This window comes from Nicotiana tabacum, chromosome 13 (assembly GCF_000715075.1).
Source record: "Nicotiana tabacum cultivar K326 chromosome 13, ASM71507v2, whole genome shotgun sequence".
Lineage (NCBI taxonomy): Eukaryota > Viridiplantae > Streptophyta > Magnoliopsida > Solanales > Solanaceae > Nicotiana > Nicotiana tabacum.
Window position 1 is genome coordinate 10,531,854 of NC_134092.1, and position 23,434 is coordinate 10,555,287.

The following is a 23,434-nucleotide window of genomic DNA, read 5'->3' on the forward strand; positions in this document are numbered from 1 at the left end:
AAAAGCGAAGAGCTTCCTCTCGGTCAGAGGACCCGAAACCCAAAACTCGAAGGGTGAGGAAATAAGCAATCGCCCTTTCGATGGACTCGGTCCAACGACTGAGAGAAGAAGGAGAAGAAGATAGCTCTTCGGCTTTGGTAATTCGATCTACATAGGCCATCGAGGTTGCTAGAGCTCCCGAGCCGATGGCGGCTGTGCCTGTCGGGGTTGGTTCCGAAGACCTGAGTCTCGACCGAAGTGCTCCGAATGATTTGTTCGGGGCTATGACAATGGGTCATTCGCCTTCTCTTCCATCTTTTTCCGAGGAGGTGTTAAAGGAAGCTCGAGAGTTGAAGACTCCCGATATCGGTGCTGGCTCTGGTGCAGGGGATCCTTTTAGGGATTGTTTTACTGGGGTCGACGATGGTTCCGATATCGGTGATGTTTCTCTTTTATTAGAAGAGGCTCAGCGTTTCATTACTCGGGTAATGATTCTTCCACACCTGATTTCTTTGTTCTTTTCCATACTTGACTCATGTTTCTTACTGTGCAGGCTATTAATAGGTTTCGAGTCAATCTTAGCCAGTGTGAGACCGAGCTCCGGAAGGTCTCAGGTGAGAGAGATGCCCTGCGGCTTCTTTGCGGCCAAAAGGACGAGGCTATAAAGGATCTCCAAGTGGATTTGGCTAAGGTCCGTGAAGAAGGGGTCGAGCTCAATAAACAGGTGAGCCTCTTTCTGTTAAAGTATGGGTCTGCCTCGACTGTGGAAGTTAATCCTTCATTGTCTCAGTTGTAGCAAAAGATCGAAAAGATCGGGTTGCTTCGAGAAGAAGTCGATCAAATCCATGTTGAATGCAATCGCTGGAAGGAGACCATCGATCGCCTCGCAACGGAAAAAGAAACCATCTTAACACAATTATTATCGACCGACGTTCAACTTCGAAGTGTCAAGCAAAAGGGGTTGGTTCAAGCTAAGAAGATCGATGAGCTTGAAACACGACTTGCTGAGGCTAAGGCGGAGGTTGAGTCGTCGAGAATCTTGGCGGATAAGTCCATTGCCATATATCGGGCTGATGCCGAAGCTGCTCAGATGGAGGCCTGGGATGCGGCAAAGACTGCCGATGCTCGAGCTCATTGGGTTGCCGAACTTTCCAAGTGTAGGTCTTGGAGGGAGACCCTCGAGGAGATACACGCTCGAGGTTTTCGACCTTACCGATGAGATAAAAACGGCAAAAGAACTCGAAGCGGAAGCTGAAGCCTTGGCTTCTGATGATGATGATGATGATGATGGTAGCAAAAGCGGATCCGAGGATGGGGAAGAGCTCAACTAAGAAGCTTAGTTTCTAGTTCTTCATGTTTGTAATTTAATTGTGTAGGCAATTTTGTACACATACATATATATATAACAAGGAAATTTTAACCCTATAGTCTATGATCGATCAAATTTGTAGCCCCTAGGTTTGCTTGTTGAGTTGATGATTCAAACTCTGAAGGAATGTACTCCGCAGGTGTAGTGTAACGGTTGAGTTAATGTAAACTCAGAATAAAATTAGCTTATCAGCCATCGAGTGAATGTTTTTAAACTTGAAATAAAGGTAGCCCGTGGGCTTAATAGTCGAGTGAGTGTTTCAAACTCGAGATAAAGGTAGCCCGTAGGCTTAATGGTCGAGTCAATGTATCAAACTCGAGATAATGTGGCCCGTGGGCTTAATAGTCGAGTGTGTGTTTCGGACTCAAAATAAAGGTAGCCCGTAGGCTTAATGGTCGAGTGAATGTATCGAACTCGAGATAAAGGTAGCTCGTAGGCTTAATGGTCGAGTGAATGTATCGAACTCGAGATAGTGTAGCCTGTGGGCTTAATAGTCGAGTGAGTGTGTCAAACTCGAGATAAAGGTATCCCGTAGGCTTAATGGTCGAGTGAATGTATCGAACTCGAGATAATGTAGCCCGTAGGCTTAATAGTCGAGTGAATCTTAATTTTGGCTGCACAATAAATCTCAAGTCATTGTACATATGTTCATATTTTGCGCCTATGTTTGGGCCAATCTACATGAGCATGGTTCGTTTTGACCATTTTGGCTCTTACAATATTTCCTCTTGGAACCCTATTATTGTGAAATGACTTTTCATGTATCTGAATTTGATGTATTTGAGGCCCTGATGCCCCCCCGGTATTCGAAGTCAATTGGATAGAGGCCTCGGATACTGTTTAAAAGTGCACCGCGATCGATGGTTGCCTCATTAAAAACCTTGCCGAAAAACCCATTTGGGATGAAAACCGGTCTAAGGAAAAAAGAGTGCAACACGTGCTTTTAAGCGAAAGATCCATCTCAGCTTTGTGGTGTGGGTTCAAAAGCTTTGGATGGTTTAGCGATCGACTCCACATAGCAACATTTAGCTTTTATCCGGACTTTCTGCAGGAGTTAGTTAAATGAATATTGGAAGTTCGTACCTTAGCAGTAGTACCGTTTTAGATGTGATACATTCCAACTGCTTGATAGTTGTTTGCCGTTTATGATGCCGAGCCTGTATGATCCTTTTCCGACGCCTTCGAGCACCTGATATGGTCCCTCCAATTCGGTCCTAATTTTCCTTCGTTTGGATTCCGGGTATTGATGGTGACTTTCCTTAATACTAAGCCCCCGGATTTGAAATGGCGAAGCTTAGTTCTTCGATTATAATACCTTTCGATTCGTTGCTTTTGGGCGGCCAATTAGATGAGGGCAGCTTCTCGTCCTTCGTCCGATAATTCAAGGCTGGTGTTCATGGCCTCGTTATTTGATTTTTCCGTCATGAATCGAAATCTGGGACTAGGTTCACCGACTTCGACCGATATTAATGCTTCGAAACCATACACTAAGGAGAATGGGGTTGCCCCCGTGCTGGATTTTGACGTTGTCCGGTATGCCCAAAGGACTTCGGGCAGGATTTCTCTCCATTTTCCCTTGGCGTCGTTCAACCTCTTCTTTGGGTTTTGAAGAATAGTCTTGTTCGTTGATTCGGCCTGTCCGTTCCCACTGGGGTGGTATGGCGTTGATAGTATCCTTTTTATTTTGTGATCTTCGAAGAATTTTGTGACTTTGCTGCCAATAAATTGCTTCCCATTATCACATACTATTTCAGTGGGTATCCCGAATCGGCATATGATATGATCCCAAATAAAGTCTATAACTTCCTTCTCTCTTATTTTCTCGAACGCCTGCGCTTCAACCCATTTAGAAAAATAGTCAGTCATAAATAAAATGAATTTGGCTTTACCTGGAGTCGATGGCAGAGGGCCGACGATGTCCATTCCCCATTTCATGAACGGCCATGGGGATAGGACCAAGTGAAGCTGCTCTCTGGGTTGATGGATCATAGGCGCAAACCTTTGACATTTATCACATTTACAAACAAATTCTTTCGCATCTTTGCTCGTATTAATCCAATAGTATCCTGCTCTGATCATTTTTCGAACTAATGTGTCGGCGCCGGAGTGATTCCCACAAGTGCCCTCGTGTACTTCACGGAGGATGTAATTGGTATCTCCCGGACCTAATCATACTGCCATTAGTCCATCGTAGGTCCTTCGATATAGTGTTCCGTTAGTGGCCAACGTAAATCGAGCAGCTTTTGTTCGTAGGGTCCTGGAATCTTTACGGTCTGACGGGAGCTTTCCATTTTTTAAGTATTCAATATACTTGTTTCTCCAATCCCAGGTTAAGATAGTAGAATTTACTTCGGCGTGCCCATCTTCGATTACCGATTTTGAAAGTTGAACGACAGTCCCCGAGCTCAACTCATCTACCTCGACCGACGATCCCAAATTCGCAAGAGCATCGGCCTCATTATTATGTTCTCGTGGAATATGCCGTAGAGTCCATTGTTTGAAAAGGTGCAAAGTGATAAGCAGTCTGTCCAAATACCTTTGCATTCTACTTTCTCGGACTTCGAAGGTTTTGTTTACTTGACTCACCACTAGCAAAGAGTCACAATACGCCTCGATGACTTCTGCTCCCAAGTTTCTAGCTAGTTCGAGACCTGCAATCATGGCTTCATATTCAGCCTCGTTGTTAATTAACCTGATAGTTTTAATAGCTTTCCTAATAATGTTGCCTGTGAGGGGTTTCAAAACTATGCCTAGCCCGGACCCCTTTACGTTCGAATCCCCGTCTGTAAAAAGTGTCATACCCCTGACGATATACTTGATTTCAGAAGGAGTTCTATTTCGATTTCGGGTACGAGGGTTGGCGCGAATTCGGCCACAAAGTCTGCTAAAATTTGAGACTTGATGTCCGTACGGGGTTGATATTCGATATCGTACCCGCTGAGTTCGATGGCCCATTTGGTCAATCGGCCTGACAATTCGGGCCTATGTAAAATATGACAGAATGGGTAGGTTGTTAATACGCTTATGGGGTGACATTGAAAGTACGGCCTTAACTTTCTGGAGGCGCTTACTAGCGCAAGTGCCAATTTCTCTAAGTGCAGATACCTAGTTTCAGCTTCTCCTAAGGTCCGACTTACGTAATAAACAAGAAATTGCGTACCTTGCTCCTTTCGAACTAAGACACTGCTAACGGCGACTTCCGATACCGCCAAGTATAAGTATAGTTTTTCGCCTGTTTTTGGAGTGTGAAGCAGTGGTGGGCTCGATAGATATCGTTTTAATTCCTGCAACGCTTGCTGGCATTCTGGTGTCCAGGCGAAGTCGTTCTTCTTTTTAAGTAGGGAGAAAAATTTGTGACTTCGATCTGATGATTTTGAAATGAACCGGCCTAAGGTTGCAATTCTTCCCGTTAACCTTTGTACAACTTTCACGATGTCCACGATAGTAATATCTTTGATGGCCTTGATTTTGTTGGGGTTAATCTTGATTCCCCGATTTGACACCATGAAATCGAGAAACTTGCCCGAACTGACCCCTTAAAGCACATTTCTCGAGGTTGAGCTTCATGTTGTATTTCCTCAGAATCTCGAACGTTTCCTGCAAATGGGTCAAATGGTCCTCTGCGCGCAGGGATTTAACTAGCATGTCATCAATATAGGCTTCCATTGATTTACCTATTTGTTCCTCGAATATTTTATTTACTAGGCGTTGATAAGTAGTTCCTGCATTTTTTAGTCCGAAGGGCATTACGTTGTAGCAATATGTTCCATATTGGGTCATAAATGAAGTCTTTTCCCGATCGTCCGGGTCCATCTGAATTTGATTATACCCGGAATAGGCGTCGAGAAAAGTGAGGATCTCGTGGCCAGCCGTGGCATCGATCATGCGATCGATGTTGGGCAGTGGAAAGGAATCTTTGGGGCATGCCTTGTTCAAATCTTTATATTCCACACACATTCTAAATTTGTCCCCCTTTTTAGGCACTACAACCACATTGGCTAACCATTCGGGGTATTTTACCTCCCGAATGGACCCTATTTTGAGAAGTTTGGTTACCTCATCCTTTATGAATACGTGCTTCCCTCGGACTGAGGTCTTCTTTTTTGCTTCACCGGTCTGAACCTAGGGTCCAAGCTTAGCTGGTGCATCGTTATGTCCGACGGGATCCATGTTATATCTAGATGGGACCATGCAAAACAGTCGATGTTATCAATAAGAAATCGAATAAGTTTCTTCCTGAGTTCGGGGCTCAAACCCGTCCCCAGGTATACCTTGCACTCGGGCCAGCGTTCGATCAGTATGATTTGCTCCAGTTCCTCAATCGTTGATTTGGTGGCATCGGAATCATCGGGGGTTACGAAGGATCGAGGGATCCATCGATCATCATCTTCTTCAATGTTCCGCTTACCTGATTGGGTCGAAGCCAATGTCTGTGATTGCTATTTGGCATTCTGTTCTTCGATTGTATCTCCTTCTGAACCCGTTCCTTTTATCGGTGAAGATGAAGATATTGATTTTGTTTCCTCGACGGCGAACATTTTCTTTGCGGACGGTTGCTCTTCGTACACTATTTTGACACCTCCCGATGTAGGGAATTTGAGGACCTGGTGTAGTGTCGAAGGTACAGCTCTCATGTTGTGGATCCATGGCTTTCCAAAAAAGGCGTTATATCTCATATCGCCTTCGATCACGTGAAACTTTGTTTCCTGGATGGTTCCGGCTACGTTTATCGGTAGGGTTATCTCGCCTTTGGTGGTTTCACATGCCATATTGAATCCGTTTAGAACCAGAGTTGCGGGTAAGACCTGGTTTGCAGGCCGAGCTGTTCTATGACCCTCGATCTGATGATATTGGCCAAGCTACCTGGATCAATTAACACACGCTTAATTTTAGTTTTATTCATGAGTACGGATATTACCAGTACATCATTATGGGGTTGGATGATTCCCTCTGCATCTTCATCATTGAAAGACAAAGTCCATATGGGTGTGTAATCTTGAGTTCGAGATAGCTTTTTCCTCACAATCGATGTTTTAGTGCGTTTAAGCACTGGTCCCTGAGGGGTATCGACGCCGCCGACGATCATGTGAATGACATGTTGCGGTTCTTCTAGCTCGTTTTGCTTGCCGAAGTCCTTGTTCTTGAACTGATTCTTCTCCCTATCACTCAGAAATTCTAGAAGGTGCCTTCTGTTAAATAAGCGGGCTACTTCCTCTCTTAATTGCCTGCAATCTTCCGTTCTGTGGCCATGGGTGCCATGATATTCGCACATTTGATTGGGATTCCTTTGGGCAGGATCAGTCTGCATGGGTCGAGGCCACCTGGTGTCTTTGATGCGTCCGATGGCCGATACGATGGCGGATGTATCGATGCTGAAGTTATATTCCTATAATCGAGGAACTTTTATAGGATCGACATATTTATCAAAGCCTCTCTTACTCATAAGTCCCCGAGAATTTTGCCCCCGATCAGTCCTTCGGTTGTTCCGAATCGTATCACGTGTTAAACCGTTATCCATCCGATCTGTGACATATGGTTGGTATCGGTCTCTGTTCAATCTTTGTTCTCTGTTGATTTCCCTCTGATTTTTAGTGGCAGTGCGGTTCTGATGCGCGGGTCCGTACGAGGCTCCCAATTGATCATCTTCGACCCTAATTTTTGATTGTTACTGGTTGTGTACATCTGCCCAGGTTATTGTTGGGTACTCGATCAAATTTTGTTTCAGCCGACGTGATGCTGTCGAACTTAACCCGTTCAACCCTTGAGTGAAAACTTGTACAGCCCAATCGTCTGTGACCGGCGGCAAATCCATACGTTCCATTTGGAATCGGGATACGAATTCCCTCAGCATTTCGTTACCCCTCTGTTTTACTTTGAAGAGGTCTGATTTCCTTGTTGTGACCTTTATGGCACCAGCATGTGCTTTCACGAACGAATCTGCTAACATGGCAAAAGAATCAATGGAATTTGGCGACAAATTGTGGTACCAGATCATTGCTCCCTTTGCGAGGGTTTCTCCGAATATTTTCAACAACACGGATTCGATTTCACTGTCCTCCAAATCGTTGCCTTTGATGGCACATGTGTAGGAGGTGACATGTTCGTTAGGATCGGTTGTACCGTTATATTTGGGAATTTCGGGCATACGAAATTTTTTGGAGATTGGTTTTGGGGCCGCGCTCGAGGGAAAAGGTTTTTGTATGAATTTTTTCGAATCAAGCCCTTTTATCATCGGCGGAGCACCCGGGATTTGATCGACCCTAGCATTATATGTTTCCATTTTTTTGTCGTTGGCTTCGACTCATTTCATGAGTTCCTCGAGTAATTTAGCAATTTCAGGGGTGACTTCTCGAAGAGGTGGATTGAAGTTCGGCCAGCTTTGCATATGAGTTTGGCTCTGTAACTGAGCTATCGCTATTTGTTGGGCTTGTAGCATTTCGAAAATTATACGCAAGCTGACCCCGATTTCCCCCGTGTTATGGGTGTCTCGGGCTGTGGGTCGAGCACCGCCCTGAATGCTTCTTTTCGATTCAGAACATTGATTCGCTTCTAGAGCTATTTGTGAATTGATATCCAATGGTACTTCGGCTCGAATTTCGAGTTCTTCGATCGGAGCCTCGTTGCCGCTGTCAGGTAGCCTTCCGGCCCCGGGCGTCAAGTTGTTGGTTTCATCTTGAAGGCCGGCTTCGAGGTCGATAGGTAGAGTCATTGCTGATTTGAGGTTGTAAGCTGGAGTGTACTATAGATTTATATCAAACAATCACTGTTACCCTTAGCCCCACGGTGGGCGCCAAATTATTTACCCGAAAAATCGAAAAACGTTGAATTTAGGTGTGGTTCTAAGGATACGTAAATTCCTTATGATACAAAAATGACAATACCAGTATTTTGCTATAAAATGGGAATAATCAATGGGAAGGCTCAATGAGCAACATGAACTCTTAATGTATCTTGGGGAGCCTGAGTCTATTGCAGTCTATGCCCTCTTTATATAATAGAGGGTCACTACTTTATCTATAACAACATAATAAAATAATGCATATAGTGGAGGACCCATGATGGTTTGTCTCTTCCTTGATTCCTGCCAAGATTCTCTCCCTTGGTGTGGTTATGATGGCTTTAGTCGGCGGGCTCGGCACTGGCTCGAGCTTGGTGTTAGATCGAACAATCCGGTCTTGGTCCGAGCCCGTTCTGCCTTGGGCATCGATATTCGGTGCCTGTGTCGGTCGGAGTTGCCTCGTAATTCGATTCGGATACGGGCTCGATAATGAAACCGAGTTTTGCCGTCGATCGGTCTTATAGCTCGAAACTCAATGTCCTTACTCCGGAATTCGTCCGAGCTCGATATGTGGATACCCTTCGATCGAGACGTCGTTGTCTTGGCCAGTCTTCAAAATCGAGAATCGATTTTGACCGTACACAAGAAAAAAGAAAAAGAAAGAGATTAATAGCACACCAAGATCAAAATGATACAATATCAGCAACTTTAATTCTTACTTGAAAGAAATCGATCCCCTGGGTGTCAATGGATATTTAAAAACTGACTAAACCGACCGATCTGTACCGTACCGAACCGATTGTTAGGTTTATTTTAATAAAACCGTAGGTTTTTATGTAAATCTATAATTGTACCAATAATTAGGATATGTTTTTTATTTTATGAAAATAAATCAAAAAAATACCGAACCGTATCGAATAAATTTACATGTTAAAACTATATTTATATTAAGTTTAAAAATAATAAAGCATTAAATTTTCCTTGGGTCTTGGAATTATGAAAATAGTTACAAGCTAACAAGTAATTAAACACAAAATCCTAATTCCCAAACCTATTATGCTACTCCTATAAAAATTAAATTATTTCCAGCATATTCACTAGCAAGACACAAGGTATTTGTAGCGATTATGAGTAGCAAACAACAATGTAATATGTTTCCTTTCATTTGATTTAGATTTATCTTTTTAAATATTTAATCTTCTATAGACTTTATTCTTGAGTGTCGGTCCCAACTTGGTTAATATCTTTCCACTCGTGTGATTTATATTTTCTTTGTATTAATTTGCTTAGTTTTTTTGAAGTTGCTGTAGAATATTGATGGATCTATACTCTAGCCATCTTTCATATTTTCTTAATTCATCACCCTTTAAAATATAAAAATGTCTAAAGAGTTTTGTTAAGTCATATAAAAGTACGTATGTTACTGTATTCTACTTCTTCTAGTGACTTTTACATGATATTTTAAAAAAATCGAAAATTAATCGAACCGTACCAATACCGAAGAGAAACCGATATGGTTGGGACGGTTTCGAAAAGTCTAATTTTGATTGTACATAATAGAATAACCAAAAAATTGGTATGGTACAAAATTTACAAAATAATCGGTCGAACCGAACCATTGGCACCCTACGTATTAGTGAAGAGAGCCAATGACTTTAATATTAAGTGTTCAAAATAACAATTGAACATACCAATCAGTCAAAGTAAATAGATACTACGTAGTAAATATAATGGTTCATTAGAATGTATATGCAATGCATGGCCGTGGCCAATCCTTCTTGAATCTCATCCTCCCCTTAACCGGCGCGGGCAAGAATTTTCGTAAACGATATCAATAGCTGAAAAAGTAAACAAATAAATAAATTATTATAACGACAAACGATATTATTTTTTATATTTTGTACCCAATATATTAATTTTATTTATTTTTTATAAGTACATATTATGAAAAAACATTTTGACGAAACAGTAATCACCCTCGCGCACACAAAAACAAAACCCCAAGAAAAAGTAAATAAAACAAAAAGGAAAGAAAGACAAAAGTAGCGGCAGTTGAGACTATTTCCTCAATTAAGAGCAAATAGAATTTGTCGTTAAAATTTGAATGAAGATTTTGAATCCATCTATATATGCAGAAAAGTTCATGATTGGACAAAGTATTTGTTAATTGCATGTAGAAGCCCCACATATTTGAAACTTTATTACTGAAAGGTGTTGTACTATGACTAATTAGCTCAGGCGAAAGAAAAGAAAAAGGAATTTTTCCTCCTTAGATGATTATTTTTTACAACTCCTAAATTTGACCACCATCATACCCATCCAAAAAATGAATGACTGACCAGATCTAGTCACATAAAGTCTAATAAGCAAGGCCTTTATTTAGGTTTCATATTTTATATATCTACCTTTATTACTTTTTGCTGTATATATATGGTAAAAAAATATGAGCATCTACTTCAAAATGATAAAATATGGGTAAGTACACTAAATATCCTGTAATATAACTCATTTATGAAGGGAGTCTTGCACCGGACTCATCGTATAACGGAAGCTTAGTCCATCGGGCCGTCTTTTAATCTTGGAGCAACGGTAAAATTGTCTTAGTGTGATCTATAGGTCACGAGTTCGAGCCGTAAAAACAGCCAATAAAGTTTGTATTAGGGTAAGCTGCCAACATCAACATTCCTTAGGATACGGCTTTCCCATCCTGCATGAATACGGATTGTCCTTTAATATAACTCATTTATATATGCATTCCTTATATTTTAAAATTAAACACTCTTATACTATGGAAACTTAGAAAATATAATGACCAAGTTACAAACGTACCCTTTTAATAGGGGAGGTTGGGAATAATTGGATGGTGTGAAATATCAACATGAAGTCGGCTAAAGGAGAAGAAGCGAAGACCAAGTCTTACGACTAAGCGCCAGTTCACTACTAACTACACACTTAAGCAGAAGTAAGAATTTTGAGTTTAATAAATGCTTAAGAAAACAATTGAAAATAGAAAGCAGCCAGCCAGTCATCCACTGCCAAGAAAATTAAACGTGTTTGACCATTTAATATCATTTGGTCTTACTAACGCATTTTTAAATGGAGGACCAGCTTGTGGCGAATATGACATTTCTCCACTCTCACTCCAACTGCGTCTAAGCCAATCCCTACTTAATTGAGTCATTCTCCTTTTTATCGAGAAATTAATTGATTACAACAACAAAAACTAATAGAGAAATGTATAATTTAAATCCTTCCCAAAAATAATAATCGATTTGTTTTATAGACGTGTATTATATACAAAAAAACACATTGTATATATAACGAATACAATTAATTTTAATCGATCGACCAATTTTATATTTTGCCCAACAATATAGGGATTAAATTTAATCTCCAAACAAAAGTTAGCACAATTATTGAGGGTGTGTTCTATAGTATGACAAGGATCACTAGTGAATGTTCTTACAATTTTAGTATTCCTTTGATTTTATTCTATATGATACTATTGTCTTTTTATTTATTTATTTTACTAGAAAATGACATTGGTTATATTAAGAAATAATTTATTTTTTAACCTTTTAATTTTGCTCGGAATCATATGATTTTATAATTATACAGATCTCATGACATATTTAAAAATTATTAGTTTCAAAAAAAATCTTTCTTGTCTTCTTTCCGTGCAGGCAACGAGAGTAAGTCGTTTTCTTTCGTTGTTACGACAGGTTGAGAGCACTGCGCTTCCATGAAAAAGAATTTTTTAGAAAAGATAAAAAATATAAATTTTTTTATCTTTCTTAAACTTTATGGATAATTAAACGGTTCATATAAAATAAATCGGATGAGTAATATTACAAAAATATTTACTCAAGAATAACATTTCTTGATACTGCATGTTATGTCTAAAAACAAAGTTTTGTCTTCGTTTTCCACCGCCACTTGCATGGCGCGTTGGCGACTTATTCTTTCAAACAAGAACCAAGGTAGCTAAGTAACGTCATTATAAATATCACACTGCTCCCAAATTTACGTACCAAAACTATAATCTACAAATCAAAGCCAAATTAAAGAAAGAAAGCAAAAATGCCTTGTGCAATAGCATTAACAAACTCTCCAATCTTCTCACCATCACAACAAACACCAAAACTACTTTCACCATATTTCTGTAAACCATCGTCTGTATCATCACCAGCAAATCACAAGTCCTTTTATGTGTCATCATCTTTATTATCTCCTTCACCAAAATCACCTCTATCGCCGTTGACTTACAACAGAAATCTCAGAGAAGAGGAGGAGAAGGAGGAGGCGGTGTGTTCCACGTCATCATCGTCGACGATTTTGAAGAGGAAAAGACCGGCGAGGATCACGATTCCGATTGGCTCGTTGAGTTTAGAACACGCGCCGAGGGAAGAGAGTGGTCAAATGGATGAAGTGGAAGTTGAAGAAGAAGGGTACTCTGTTTTTTGTAAGAGAGGGAAGAAGAGGGGTGATATGGAGGATCGCTATTCGGCCGTAATTGATCATGCTAAGGATGGCTCTAAACAGGTATTTATTTGCAAGAAATGTTTGTTTGACTCTATAGTATTTCTTTATTTGCACTTCATAATTTTAGACCTTTGTAGAAGGATTTTAGCACTATCAATCGATTTTATCTTGTTATCAGTACGATAGTATGTTAGTTACTATTTGTTTTATTGAATTACTTCGTATATGACTTGCATGCGAGATGATTCGTATTCCTTTTTTTAGATATGACTTGTGTATTTGTTTAATATATTAGTGTATAAAATTTAAACTTTTTGAAGAATAATTTATGGCTATTAGTGTTGATGGGTATAGCAATCTTGAGTTGAGTATTCCAAAATCAGGGGATGAGCTAGCATAGAGGTTACGGGTTCGGTTGAACCCAATAACTTTTGTTCATATTCTATATTTGTCTAAAAAATTAATTAAAATATACAAATTATTAATTTAGAACTCAGTAAATCAGTAGTTTAAAAAGATTAAAATCCAAAACCCATTAGATTCAAATCTTTACTTCGTCTCTATCCAAAATTGGGTAGTGAATTTTGCCTATATATATGGATACATGGTATTTTGTAAATATTGATAGCTTGATTGAAATGAAACAGCTCCAAATGGAGCTGAACTGATATTGCGAAAACTTGGCCCAAAGTTTGTCATTTATAAGATTGAATTGTTAAACAACTTGATTCAAATGAATAAATAGAAGTTCAACTCCATTAAACAAATCAACGCAATTTCTGCCTTATAGCATATAATAAGCATAGATAAAGAAAGTTTAATGAACTGGTGTAATGACTTACAGAAAGCAATTTGCCTACTGAGTTAGATAGATAGATACATTTATTTCATGTGATATATTCTTATGCCGAATGTTATTTTACCCTTATTTCAGGCCATTTTTGGTGTATTTGATGGGCATGGAGGAGCAAAAGCTGCCGAGTTCGCAGCAAAGAATTTGGGCAGGAACATTATAAATGAAGTAGCGTTAAGGAGTGAAGACGGACTTGAAGAGGCAGTGAGAGAGGGTTACCTTTCTACAGAGACAGACTTCCTAAAGCTAAATACAAATGGAGGGAGTTGTTGTGTTACAGCACTGATACAAAATGGACAACTTATTGTATCAAATGCCGGCGATTGTCGCGCTGTAATGAGCAGAGGAGGCGTAGCAGAGGCGCTCACAGTCGATCACCGGCCTTCTAGGCAAGATGAAATGGAAAGAATTCAGAGTCTGGTAAGAAACAATGACTATTTTTCAAGAACATTGATTGTGGAAATGCGCTTCAATTTTCTTGTTATCTTGCTGTTGTTGGTACTATGTCGTGTTACGTTTTCTTTCCATAGTTTGTGCACTATTATTTTCTTTTCAAAAAGTGATGTGACTATGCTTCACCCGAGCCGAAGGACATACTATCATTCTCAGACCTTACTTGTGGATTACACTGATTTTGTTGTTGTATTGATTGTGAAAATGCCGTAAGAAAAATCATTCGAAACCATCTATGTTTTGTACTTATGGTTTTTTGAAAAACTTAATTTGCAGGGTGGTTATGTAGATTGTTGCCGGGGTGTGTGGAGAATTCAAGGATCTCTAGCTGTATCAAGAGGAATAGGAGATTCTCATCTTAAAAGATGGGTAATAGCTGAACCGGAGACAAAAATATTGACTATTGAACCAGAATGTGAATTCTTGATCCTTGCCTCTGATGGACTTTGGGAAAAGGTATAACTGCTGAAAAAAGTCTGTTAATTTGAAAGGTAGTACTAGAATGTATCGGCGGAGCTAGCCTTTCGATTGCCGGCTGTTCTAGTGAACCTAGTAGCATTAGTCCAAATACCGTATTTATCTTAAGAAATCTATTAAATTTTATACAAATTATTAATTTAGAACCAGTAGTTTAGAAAAATTATAATTCCGATAAGCTTCAAATAATCTTGGCTCCTCCTATGTATCTTTTGAAGCGGTGAATAAATCCAAATACTCAAGTTTATATTGTGTAAAGAAATTGGGAAATTGGGGTGCTAAATTTTCTTTGAATATTTTTTCAGGTTACTAATCAGGAGGCGGTGGAGGTAGCGCGACCTTTGTGCATAGGTGTTGATAACGTACAACGATTATCTGCTTGTAAAAAGCTTATTGATTTGGCAGTAATGAGAGGATCCTCTGATGATATAAGCGCAATGATCATTCAGCTAAGTCAATTTGTTCAATAAACCAATGCTAGGAAGAATTAATCTGCTTAAATGATGAACTTGTTGGTGTTCAGATTTTGGTCACTTGCGCAAAATGGAAGTTCACAGGCTAAATCATTAGGGGTTTTCAGTCTTAATCAAGCTTAACAGGACAATTATTAGTGTCATATGTAATTTACTGGATAACTACAAGTGTGAAGGTGTTAGAATTGCAGGGCAATTCTTGATGTTCATATGTGTGTTATCTAAATTTCTTGGATCACTCATAGCCAAATTCAATTTGGATAGGTTTAACATGTTACTTTTAAGACATTTTATTTTTTGTAAGCAAATTATTTAGGCTATAGAAGGCATGATTTTCCTGTATACTCTTCCCCATTTGGGATGACTTGTAAACCTTAATCATCGAATTTAGATATGAAATATTAGAATTTAATGACTTATGACCTTGTTTACCCGAAAAACGGATAGAATTAAATTTGTACGTAGTTCTAAGGGCATGTGAGAAGATGATGTATAGATTAAGCAAGATGAATCAATCTATGAAGCTAAAAAGGATAACTCTTCAATATAGGAGTGTATGATATCTTAGTTACAATGTATGCAAAAATTTGGTCCTTACAGAAATAATAACCATCTCATTTATAGTGGAGGAATCCTACTTTAGATATAATTAAAAATACATAGTGGGAGACCCATGATAAATCAGTTTTTTCATAATTCCTGCTAGGATTCTCTCCTCTAGTACGATTGCAACAGCTCTTGTCTAGAAGCTCGATATTGACTCGAGCTCTCGATCTTGACTCGAGCTCGATTCTGACTCGGATCCTTATATTGATTCGGGGTCAGTGTTGGTCGGTCTCTACCTCATAAGCTCGATAACTTTATTTTGCATCATAGTTCGATTTGGATTCGAGCTCGATAATGATATCAAGCTCGACATTGATCGGTCTCTAGGGCTCGAAACTTGGTGACCTCACTTCGGACCTCAACCTGATATTATGAAGACGCTCTTCGATCCAATGCATTACCATTTCGACCCGTTCGTACGAAGGACTAATTGGTTTTAACCGTATACAGATAGTCCCCTCGTTTCTCGGGAAGAATGTAGCGAGAAACGACATGATTTCCCAACGGCTCGATCAGATATAAGCTGGCGTTTACATTGGGCTCGATCATGACGCACGTGATAGATGTCCCGTCGGTTTAGTTTTTCAAGGCATTTAATACGTGTCGGGTGGTGATCGGCCACTGCTGATGTTGAACCGCCATTGCTCAATCTATAAATAGCCCCTCCTTTTACCATTTATCACTTTTACATCTCCAAAATTTCCAAGTTCTTCTTCTGAGTTCATCTATAAATCCGTGACTTTTTATTGCAAAATCTTTCTTCAAAAACACCACATCTTTGTTACCTCCTTCTATTTTCAATCTTTAAATCCAAAATGGATAAAACATCAAAAACCATTCCTCATAAAGAAAAAGCTTCTTCTTCACAACCGACCGCCGACAAAACACCAATGGCACGGCCTGAGGAGTGCGTTCCTGGGGCGTGCGTTCTTACCTCCGATTTTAAGGTCGATAAAGGCCTGTCAGTTCTCGGCCGATGTGAGCCAGTATTGAGGTATATGTGTTCGATAACCGAGGGGCACCTCGAGCAGCTAAAGAAAGATTACAATTGGGAGAACAAAGAAATAGTAATCCCGTCTTCTGAAGAAGATATCACCACTTACGTGAAAGGGTTTTTAAGTGTGTATACTTATCATTTCACGTTAGGTCCCCTCGACCCTGTTATTATTGATTTCTGTCGTCAATACCAAATAACCCTAGGCCAGATCCATCCTTCTTTTTGGCGGATCGTTATTTTGATTTGTTTCTTCGTGAACAAAATCGAGTGGATACCTTTCACCCTCGACCATCTTATTCGATTGTATTGCCCTCGCCTCTTTCGAGGCGGGTTAATAAAACTTCAGCGCCGGGCTACCAAGGTTCTGTTCTCGAGCATAGACGAGGACATGGATCGAGGCTGGATGGGCAGGTTCGTTCGAGTGAAGACTTCGGACCTGATTTCGACTAAAAAGATGCCATTTTCCGAGGAGTGGAACATGAAGCGTAAGTGTAATTCTGTTGTTATCTCATACTATTTTGCCCCCTTTATTTCTTTTCTCACCGATATCCCATTTTTGTGATGCAGCGGTTCCTTGGATGCCCGGTGCAGTTTTCGACCTCAAGAACTGGGTACGAGATCTAGCTTCAACCTCTACATATGTTGAGCGCTCATGGCGCGATTTTGTCAAAGGGCCGATGGGAGGCCAAAAATCATGGTAAGCCTCTTTCTCGTATCTTTGGTAATTCCAACGAAATGCTTTTTGTGTACTTAAATCAATTTTCCTGTATGTAGATGTAGGCAAAGATGCGGTTCTGAGGCCCTCGCCCGGCGAAAGAGAGGCTTCGATCTTTGTTCCAAAACCAATGAAGGATAATAAGAGGAAAAGGGCCTCTACTTCCGAAGATCCAAAACCGAAGATGAAGATGGCTCGCAAGCCGAGGAAGACTACCATCTTTTTAACCATGGAATCAGTTCTGCGTCTAAGGGATGAAGACGAGGAAGAAGAAGAAAATGATGGGTCTGTGTTGGTGGTCCGAATGAAGAAAACCATCGATGCCCCAAAGGCAGCTGTGTCGATGGTGATTTATAAAGCTCCGCCTCGGACTGAGGAGATATCGGAGGAAGGTTCGAGCAGAATCCCCGAACCGTTAGAGATTGAGGATGCTTCCCACCGAAATTAACAAACTGTGGGTATATCAGAAGAGGCTGATCCTGAGGCTCTCCGAACTAAGGAGAATGCCCCAAGAAAGTCGCTTGGGGCAATAGTAATCGGAGACTCGCCCAATCTCCCTGCCTTTTCTGAAGGGGCGATTCGGGAAGCCCAAGCTTTGGGGGCCCTCGAGATAAACCGACTTCCCCTTCATGTGATTTGTTTACTGGTGTCGAGGATGTTGCTGGCCCTAGTGATGTGTCGGGCCTTTTCTGTAAAGTGCAACAAGCTCTAAATTGGGTAAGCTCTAACTCCCTTCGTTGATACCACTTTCATGTTTGCTATTCTTTTCTTAACTTCTTTTCTTCTTTCTTCGTAAGCCGCAGCAGTTCATCGAGAAGCATGTTCTCGATCTCGATCCGAGTTGCGTTGATATGAGGTCGACCTGCAACGGGTCATGGAGGAGAGGAACGCCCCTTAAACTCCTCTTAGGGCAAAGGGGAGAGGAAATCAAAGACCTCCGAGCTGAGTTGGCCAAGGCTCACCAAGATCAGACCGATCTGTCCGAGCAGGTAATGATACTATTAAAAGTTTATGGGCTCGATATCAGAATGATGGCTAATTTTTCGGTCTCATAGCTGCAGCAGAAACTTGAGATGATCGGGAAACTCCGTGAGGAGGTCGATGTGATAAAGGCGGAGTCCTTGAAGTGGAAAGAAAGTATGGACCGCTTTGCTGCAGAGAAAGAGGCTGCTCGAGCCCAATTATCATCAGTCGAAACCTAACTTCAAAGCATGAAGGAGAAAATTTCGGTTCAATCAAGAAGAATAGAGGAGCTCGAGGCTCGGTTGGCCTCCGAACATGCCAAGTCAAATCTGATGCCGAAAAGGCAAAGGCCGATGCAGATGCATTCGTAGCCGTCTATCAGGCCGATGCTAAAGCTGTTCAGGTACAAACAAGAGAGGCAGCCAAGATCGCAATCATTCGAGCACATTGGGTTGCTGAACTTGCTAAGTGTCGATCTCGGAGGGAGACCCTCGAGGAGATCCATGCTCGAGGTTTAGATCTCACCAAAAAGATAAAAAAAAAGGCTAAAGAGCTCGAAGCCGATGCTGAAGCCTTGGCTTCCGATAGTGATGATGCTGATGCTGATGATGATGATGGGAGGAAGAGTGGGTCCGAGAGCGGAGAGGAGCCCAATGGAGAAGAGACTGCCCCCGTAGATAACCAAGAAACTTAGCCCTTAGTTTTTATTTTGGTTTTTTGTGTAGGGTCATGTTCGGACATTGTATACATTCTTGTATATTTATAAAGATCTTTTCTTTTCCCGACTTTCCTCTGTTTTATTCTCTGCCTCGTGAAGATTTTGTTTCATTCATGCCTTATGAAGGTTTTCATAAGGCTTTAGGAAATTTTGATCGAACTTGGACCTTGTAGCCTTTATAACCGAGTGAGTGCTTGCTCAAACTCGAAATAAGGTAGCTCGTAGGCTTAGTAGTCGAGTTAAGTTATTGCTTCGAACTTGAAGTAATGTAGCCCGTAGGCTTATTAGTCGAGTGAGTGATTGTTCGAACTCCAAATAAGAATAGCCCGTATGCTTAGTAGTCGAGTGAGTGCTTGCTCGAACTCGAAGTGATGTAGCCCGTAGGCTTATTGGTCGAATGAGTGGTTCGAACTCGAGGTAATGTAGCTCATAGGCTTAATGATCGAGTGAGTGATTGCTCGAACTCGAAGTAAGAGTAGCCTATAGACTTAGTAGTCGAGTGAGTAGTTCAAACTCAAAGTAATGTAGCCTGTAGGCTTAATGGTCGAGTGAGTGATTGCTCGAACTCGAAATAAGAGTAGCCAGTAGGCTTAGTAGTTTAGTGAGTGCTTGCTCGAACTCGAAGTGATGTAGCCCGTAGGCTTAATAGTCGAGTGAGTGATTTGAACTCGAGGTAATGTAGCATGTAGGCTTAGTAGTCGAGTGAGTAGTTCGAACTCGAAGTAATGTAGCCCGTAAGCTTAATGGTCGAGTGAGTGATTGCTCGAACTCGAAATAAGAGTATCCCATAGGCTTAGTAGTCGAGTGAGTGCTTGCTCGAACTCGAAGTGATGTAGACCATAGGCTTAGTAGTCGAGTGAATGATTCGAACTCGGGGTAATGTAGCTCGTAGGCTTAATGGTCGAGTGAGTGATTGCTCGAACTTGAAGTAAGAGTAGCCCGTAGGCTTAGTAGTCGAGCGAGTGCTTCAAACTCGAAGTAATGTAGCCCGTAGGCTTAATAGTCGAGTGAGTGCTTGATCGAACTTGAAGTAATGGTCGGCCCTTGAGCATGTTTGCATAATAGATCATGAAATAGATGATGGGTTGTGAGATATGAGATATGGGCAAAGAAGTTTCTTTTCATGTCGTTATACATGTGTTTATATTTTGTACCAGGAATCGAGCAATCTATACGAGCATGGTTCATTTTGACCATTTGGCTCTTACAATTTTTCCTATCAGAACCCTGTTGTTATAAAGTAACTTTCTTACATCGAACTTGATATATTTAAGGGTAATTCCCCACCAGTATTCGAGGTTGATTGTAAAGAGGCTTCGGATACTGTTAAATCGTTCTAACTTAGCACGATCAATGGTTGCCTCGTTATAAACTTTGTCGAAAAACACATTTGAGATAAAACCGGTCTAAGGGAAAAAGAGTGCAACGCGTGCTTTCAGACCTAAGGCTTCGTGTTGAATGATCCATCCTTGTTATTTGATTGAACTCCTGCAAGGGTTAGTTTCGAAATATAAACGAACATGGGAAGGTCGTACCTTAGCAGTAGTATCGTTTTAGGTATGACACGTTCCAATTGCTTAGTAGTTGTTTGCCGTTTATAATACCGAGTTTGTAGGATCCTTTACCGACGTTTTCGAGTACTTGATATGGTCCTTCCCAGTTCGGACCCAGTTTTCCTTCGTTCGGATTTCGGGTGCTGAGGGTGACTTTCCTTAGCACTAAGTCCCCGATTTTAAAATGGCGAAGATTGGTTCTTCGATTATAGTATCTTTTGATCCACTGCTTTTGGGCGGCCAATTGGATGAGAGCGACTTCTCGTTTTTCATCCAATAGTTCGAGGCTAGTATTCATAGCCTCGTGATTTGACTCTTCTGTTGTATATCGATACCCGGCCCTGGGTTCCCCGACTTCGACTGGAATCAAGGCTTCAGAGCCATATACTAAGGAGAACGGGGTAGCCCCCGTACTGGATTTTGATGTTGTTCGATATGCCCAAAGAACTTCGGGTAGGATTTCTCTCCATTTTCCCTTAGCGTCGTTCAACCTTTTCTTTAGGTTTTGAATGATAGTCTTGTTCGTTGATTCGGCCTGTCCGTTCCCACTAGGGTGATACGGTGTCGATAATATCCTTTTTATTTTGTGGTCTTCAAGAAATTTCGTCACTTTGCTGCCGATAAATTGTTTTCCATTGTCACACACTATTTCGGCGGGTATCCCAAATTGACATACGATATGATCCCAGATGAAGTCTATAACCTCTTTCTCTCTTAATTTCTCGAACGCATGTGCTTCAACCCATTTAGAGAAATAGTCAGTCATAAATAAAATGAACTTATCTTTACTTGGGGATGATGGCAGAATGCCGGCGATATCCATTCCCCATTTCATGAATGCCCATGGGGATAGGACTGAGTGAAGTTGCTCTCCGAGCTGATGGATCATCGGTGCAAACCTTTGACACTTGTCACATTTTAGAAAAAACTCCTTTGCATCTTTGTCCATATCGATCCAATAATATACTGCTTTGATTATTTTTCGAACTAATGAATCGGCACCGGAATAATTTCCACAAGTACCCTCGTGAATCTCACGTAGGATGTAGTCGGTGTCTCATGGACCTAAACATACTGCTAATGGTCTATCGAATGTCCTTCGGTATAATGTTTCATCTGCAGTCAATGTGAATCGAGCAGCTTTGGTTCGCATGGCCCTCGAATTTTTAGGGTCCGATGGGAGTTTTCCGTTCTCCAAGTATTCAATATACTTATTTCTCCAATCCCAGGTTAAGCTTGTAGAATTTATCTCGGCATGACCTTCTTCTATCACGGACCTCGAGAGTTGAATGACAGTCCCCGAGCTGATCTCATCTTCCTCGACCGATGATCCCAAATTTGCAAGTGCATCAGCCTCACTGTTTTGTTCTCGAGGTATATGCTGTAAAGTCCATTCTTTGAAACGGTGCAAAGTTATCTGTAGTTTGTCCAAATACCTTTGCATTCTATCCTCTCGAACTTCTAATATTTTGTTTACTTGATTTACCACCAGCAAAGAGTCACACTTGGCTTCAATGACTTCTGCTCCCAAGCTTTTAGCTAGCTCGAGACCTGCAATCATGGCCTCATACTCAGCCTCGTTGTTAGTCAACCTAGTAGTTTTAATAGATTGCCTAATAGTGTTGCCTGTGGGTGGTTTTAAAACGATGCCTAGCCCGGACCCTTTTAGGTTCGAAGTCCCGTCTGTGAAAAGTGTCCATACCCCCGATGATGTACCCGATTTCAACAAGAGTTCTTTTTCGACTTTGGGTACGAGGGTTGGCGTGAAATTGACCACAAAGTACGCTAAAATTTGAGATTTGGCCGTCTAGGGTTGATATTTGATATCGTACCCACTGAGTTCGATGGTCCATTTGGCCAATCGGCCCGATAGTTCGGGCTTGTGTAAAATATTACGAAGTGGGTAAGTGGTTAATACGCATATGTGGTGACATTGAAAGTATGGTCTTAACTTTCTAGAGACGCTTATCAGTGCTAGTACCAATTTCTCTAAGTGTGGATATCTAGTTTCTGTTTCCCCTAAGGTTCGACTTACATAATAAACGGAAAATTACGTAACTTGCTCTTCTCGAACTAGGACACCACTTACTGCGATTTTTGATACTGCCAAGTACAAGCAAAGTTTCTCGTCTGCCTTTGGAGTGTGCAGCAGTGGTGGGCTCGATAAGTATCGTTTCAATTCCTCCAATGCCTGTTGGCATTCCGGGGTCTAGGCGAAATCGTTCTTCTTTTTGAGTAGAGAGAAAAATTTGTGACTTCGATCTGACGACCTTGAGATGAATCAGCCTAAGGCAGTAAACCGTCCCGTCAGCCTCTGCGTGGCTTATACACTGTCCACGACGGTGATGTCTTCGATGACCTTGATTTAATCGGGGTTGATCTAGATCCCCCGATTCGATACCATGAAGCCAAGAAACTTGCCCGAACCGACCCCGAAAGCACATTTCTCGGGTTTGAGCTTCATGTTGTATTTCTTTAAAATCCCGAATGTTTCCTGCAAATGAGCCAAATGGTCCTCTGCGTGCAGGAACTTAACTAGCATGTCATCAATATAAACCTCAATTGATTTACCTATTTGTTCCTCGAACATTTTATTTACTAGGCGTTGGTAAGTAGCTCCTGTATTTTTTAGCCTGAAGGGCATTACATTATAACAATAGGTTCCACACTTGGTGATAAACGAAGTCTTTTCTCGGTCCTCCGGGTTCATTTGAATTTGATTATACCCGGAATAGGCATCGAGAAAAGTAAGGATCTCATGGTCGGTCGTGGCATCGATCATGCGATCGGTGTTAGGTAGTGGAAAAGAATATTTGGGGCACGCCTTGTTTAAATCCTTGTAATCTACACACATTCTAAGTTTGTTCCATTTTTTAGGGACTACAACTACATTGGCTAACCATTCGGGATATTTCACTTCCCGGATGGACCCTATTTTGAGAAGTTTAGTTACCTCGTTCTTTATGAATGCGTGTTTTACCTAGGACTGGGGTCTTCTCTTTTGCTTCACCGGTTTGA

The 23,434-nt window shown here is 41.0% G+C and overlaps 1 protein-coding gene across 1 annotated transcript; it reads left to right on the plus strand.

The window, feature by feature from the left end:
• Positions 1-12,141: 12,141 nt before the first annotated feature.
• On the plus strand, positions 12,142-15,281 carry LOC107815447 (putative protein phosphatase 2C 53). Its single transcript, XM_016641027.2, has 4 exons — positions 12,142-12,668; positions 13,543-13,881; positions 14,191-14,370; positions 14,697-15,281. Exons 1-4 carry the CDS (start codon positions 12,207-12,209, stop codon positions 14,859-14,861), a joined length of 1,146 nt encoding a protein of 381 aa, XP_016496513.1. The 5' UTR covers positions 12,142-12,206; the 3' UTR covers positions 14,862-15,281.
• The last annotated feature ends 8,153 nt before the right edge of the window (positions 15,282-23,434 follow it).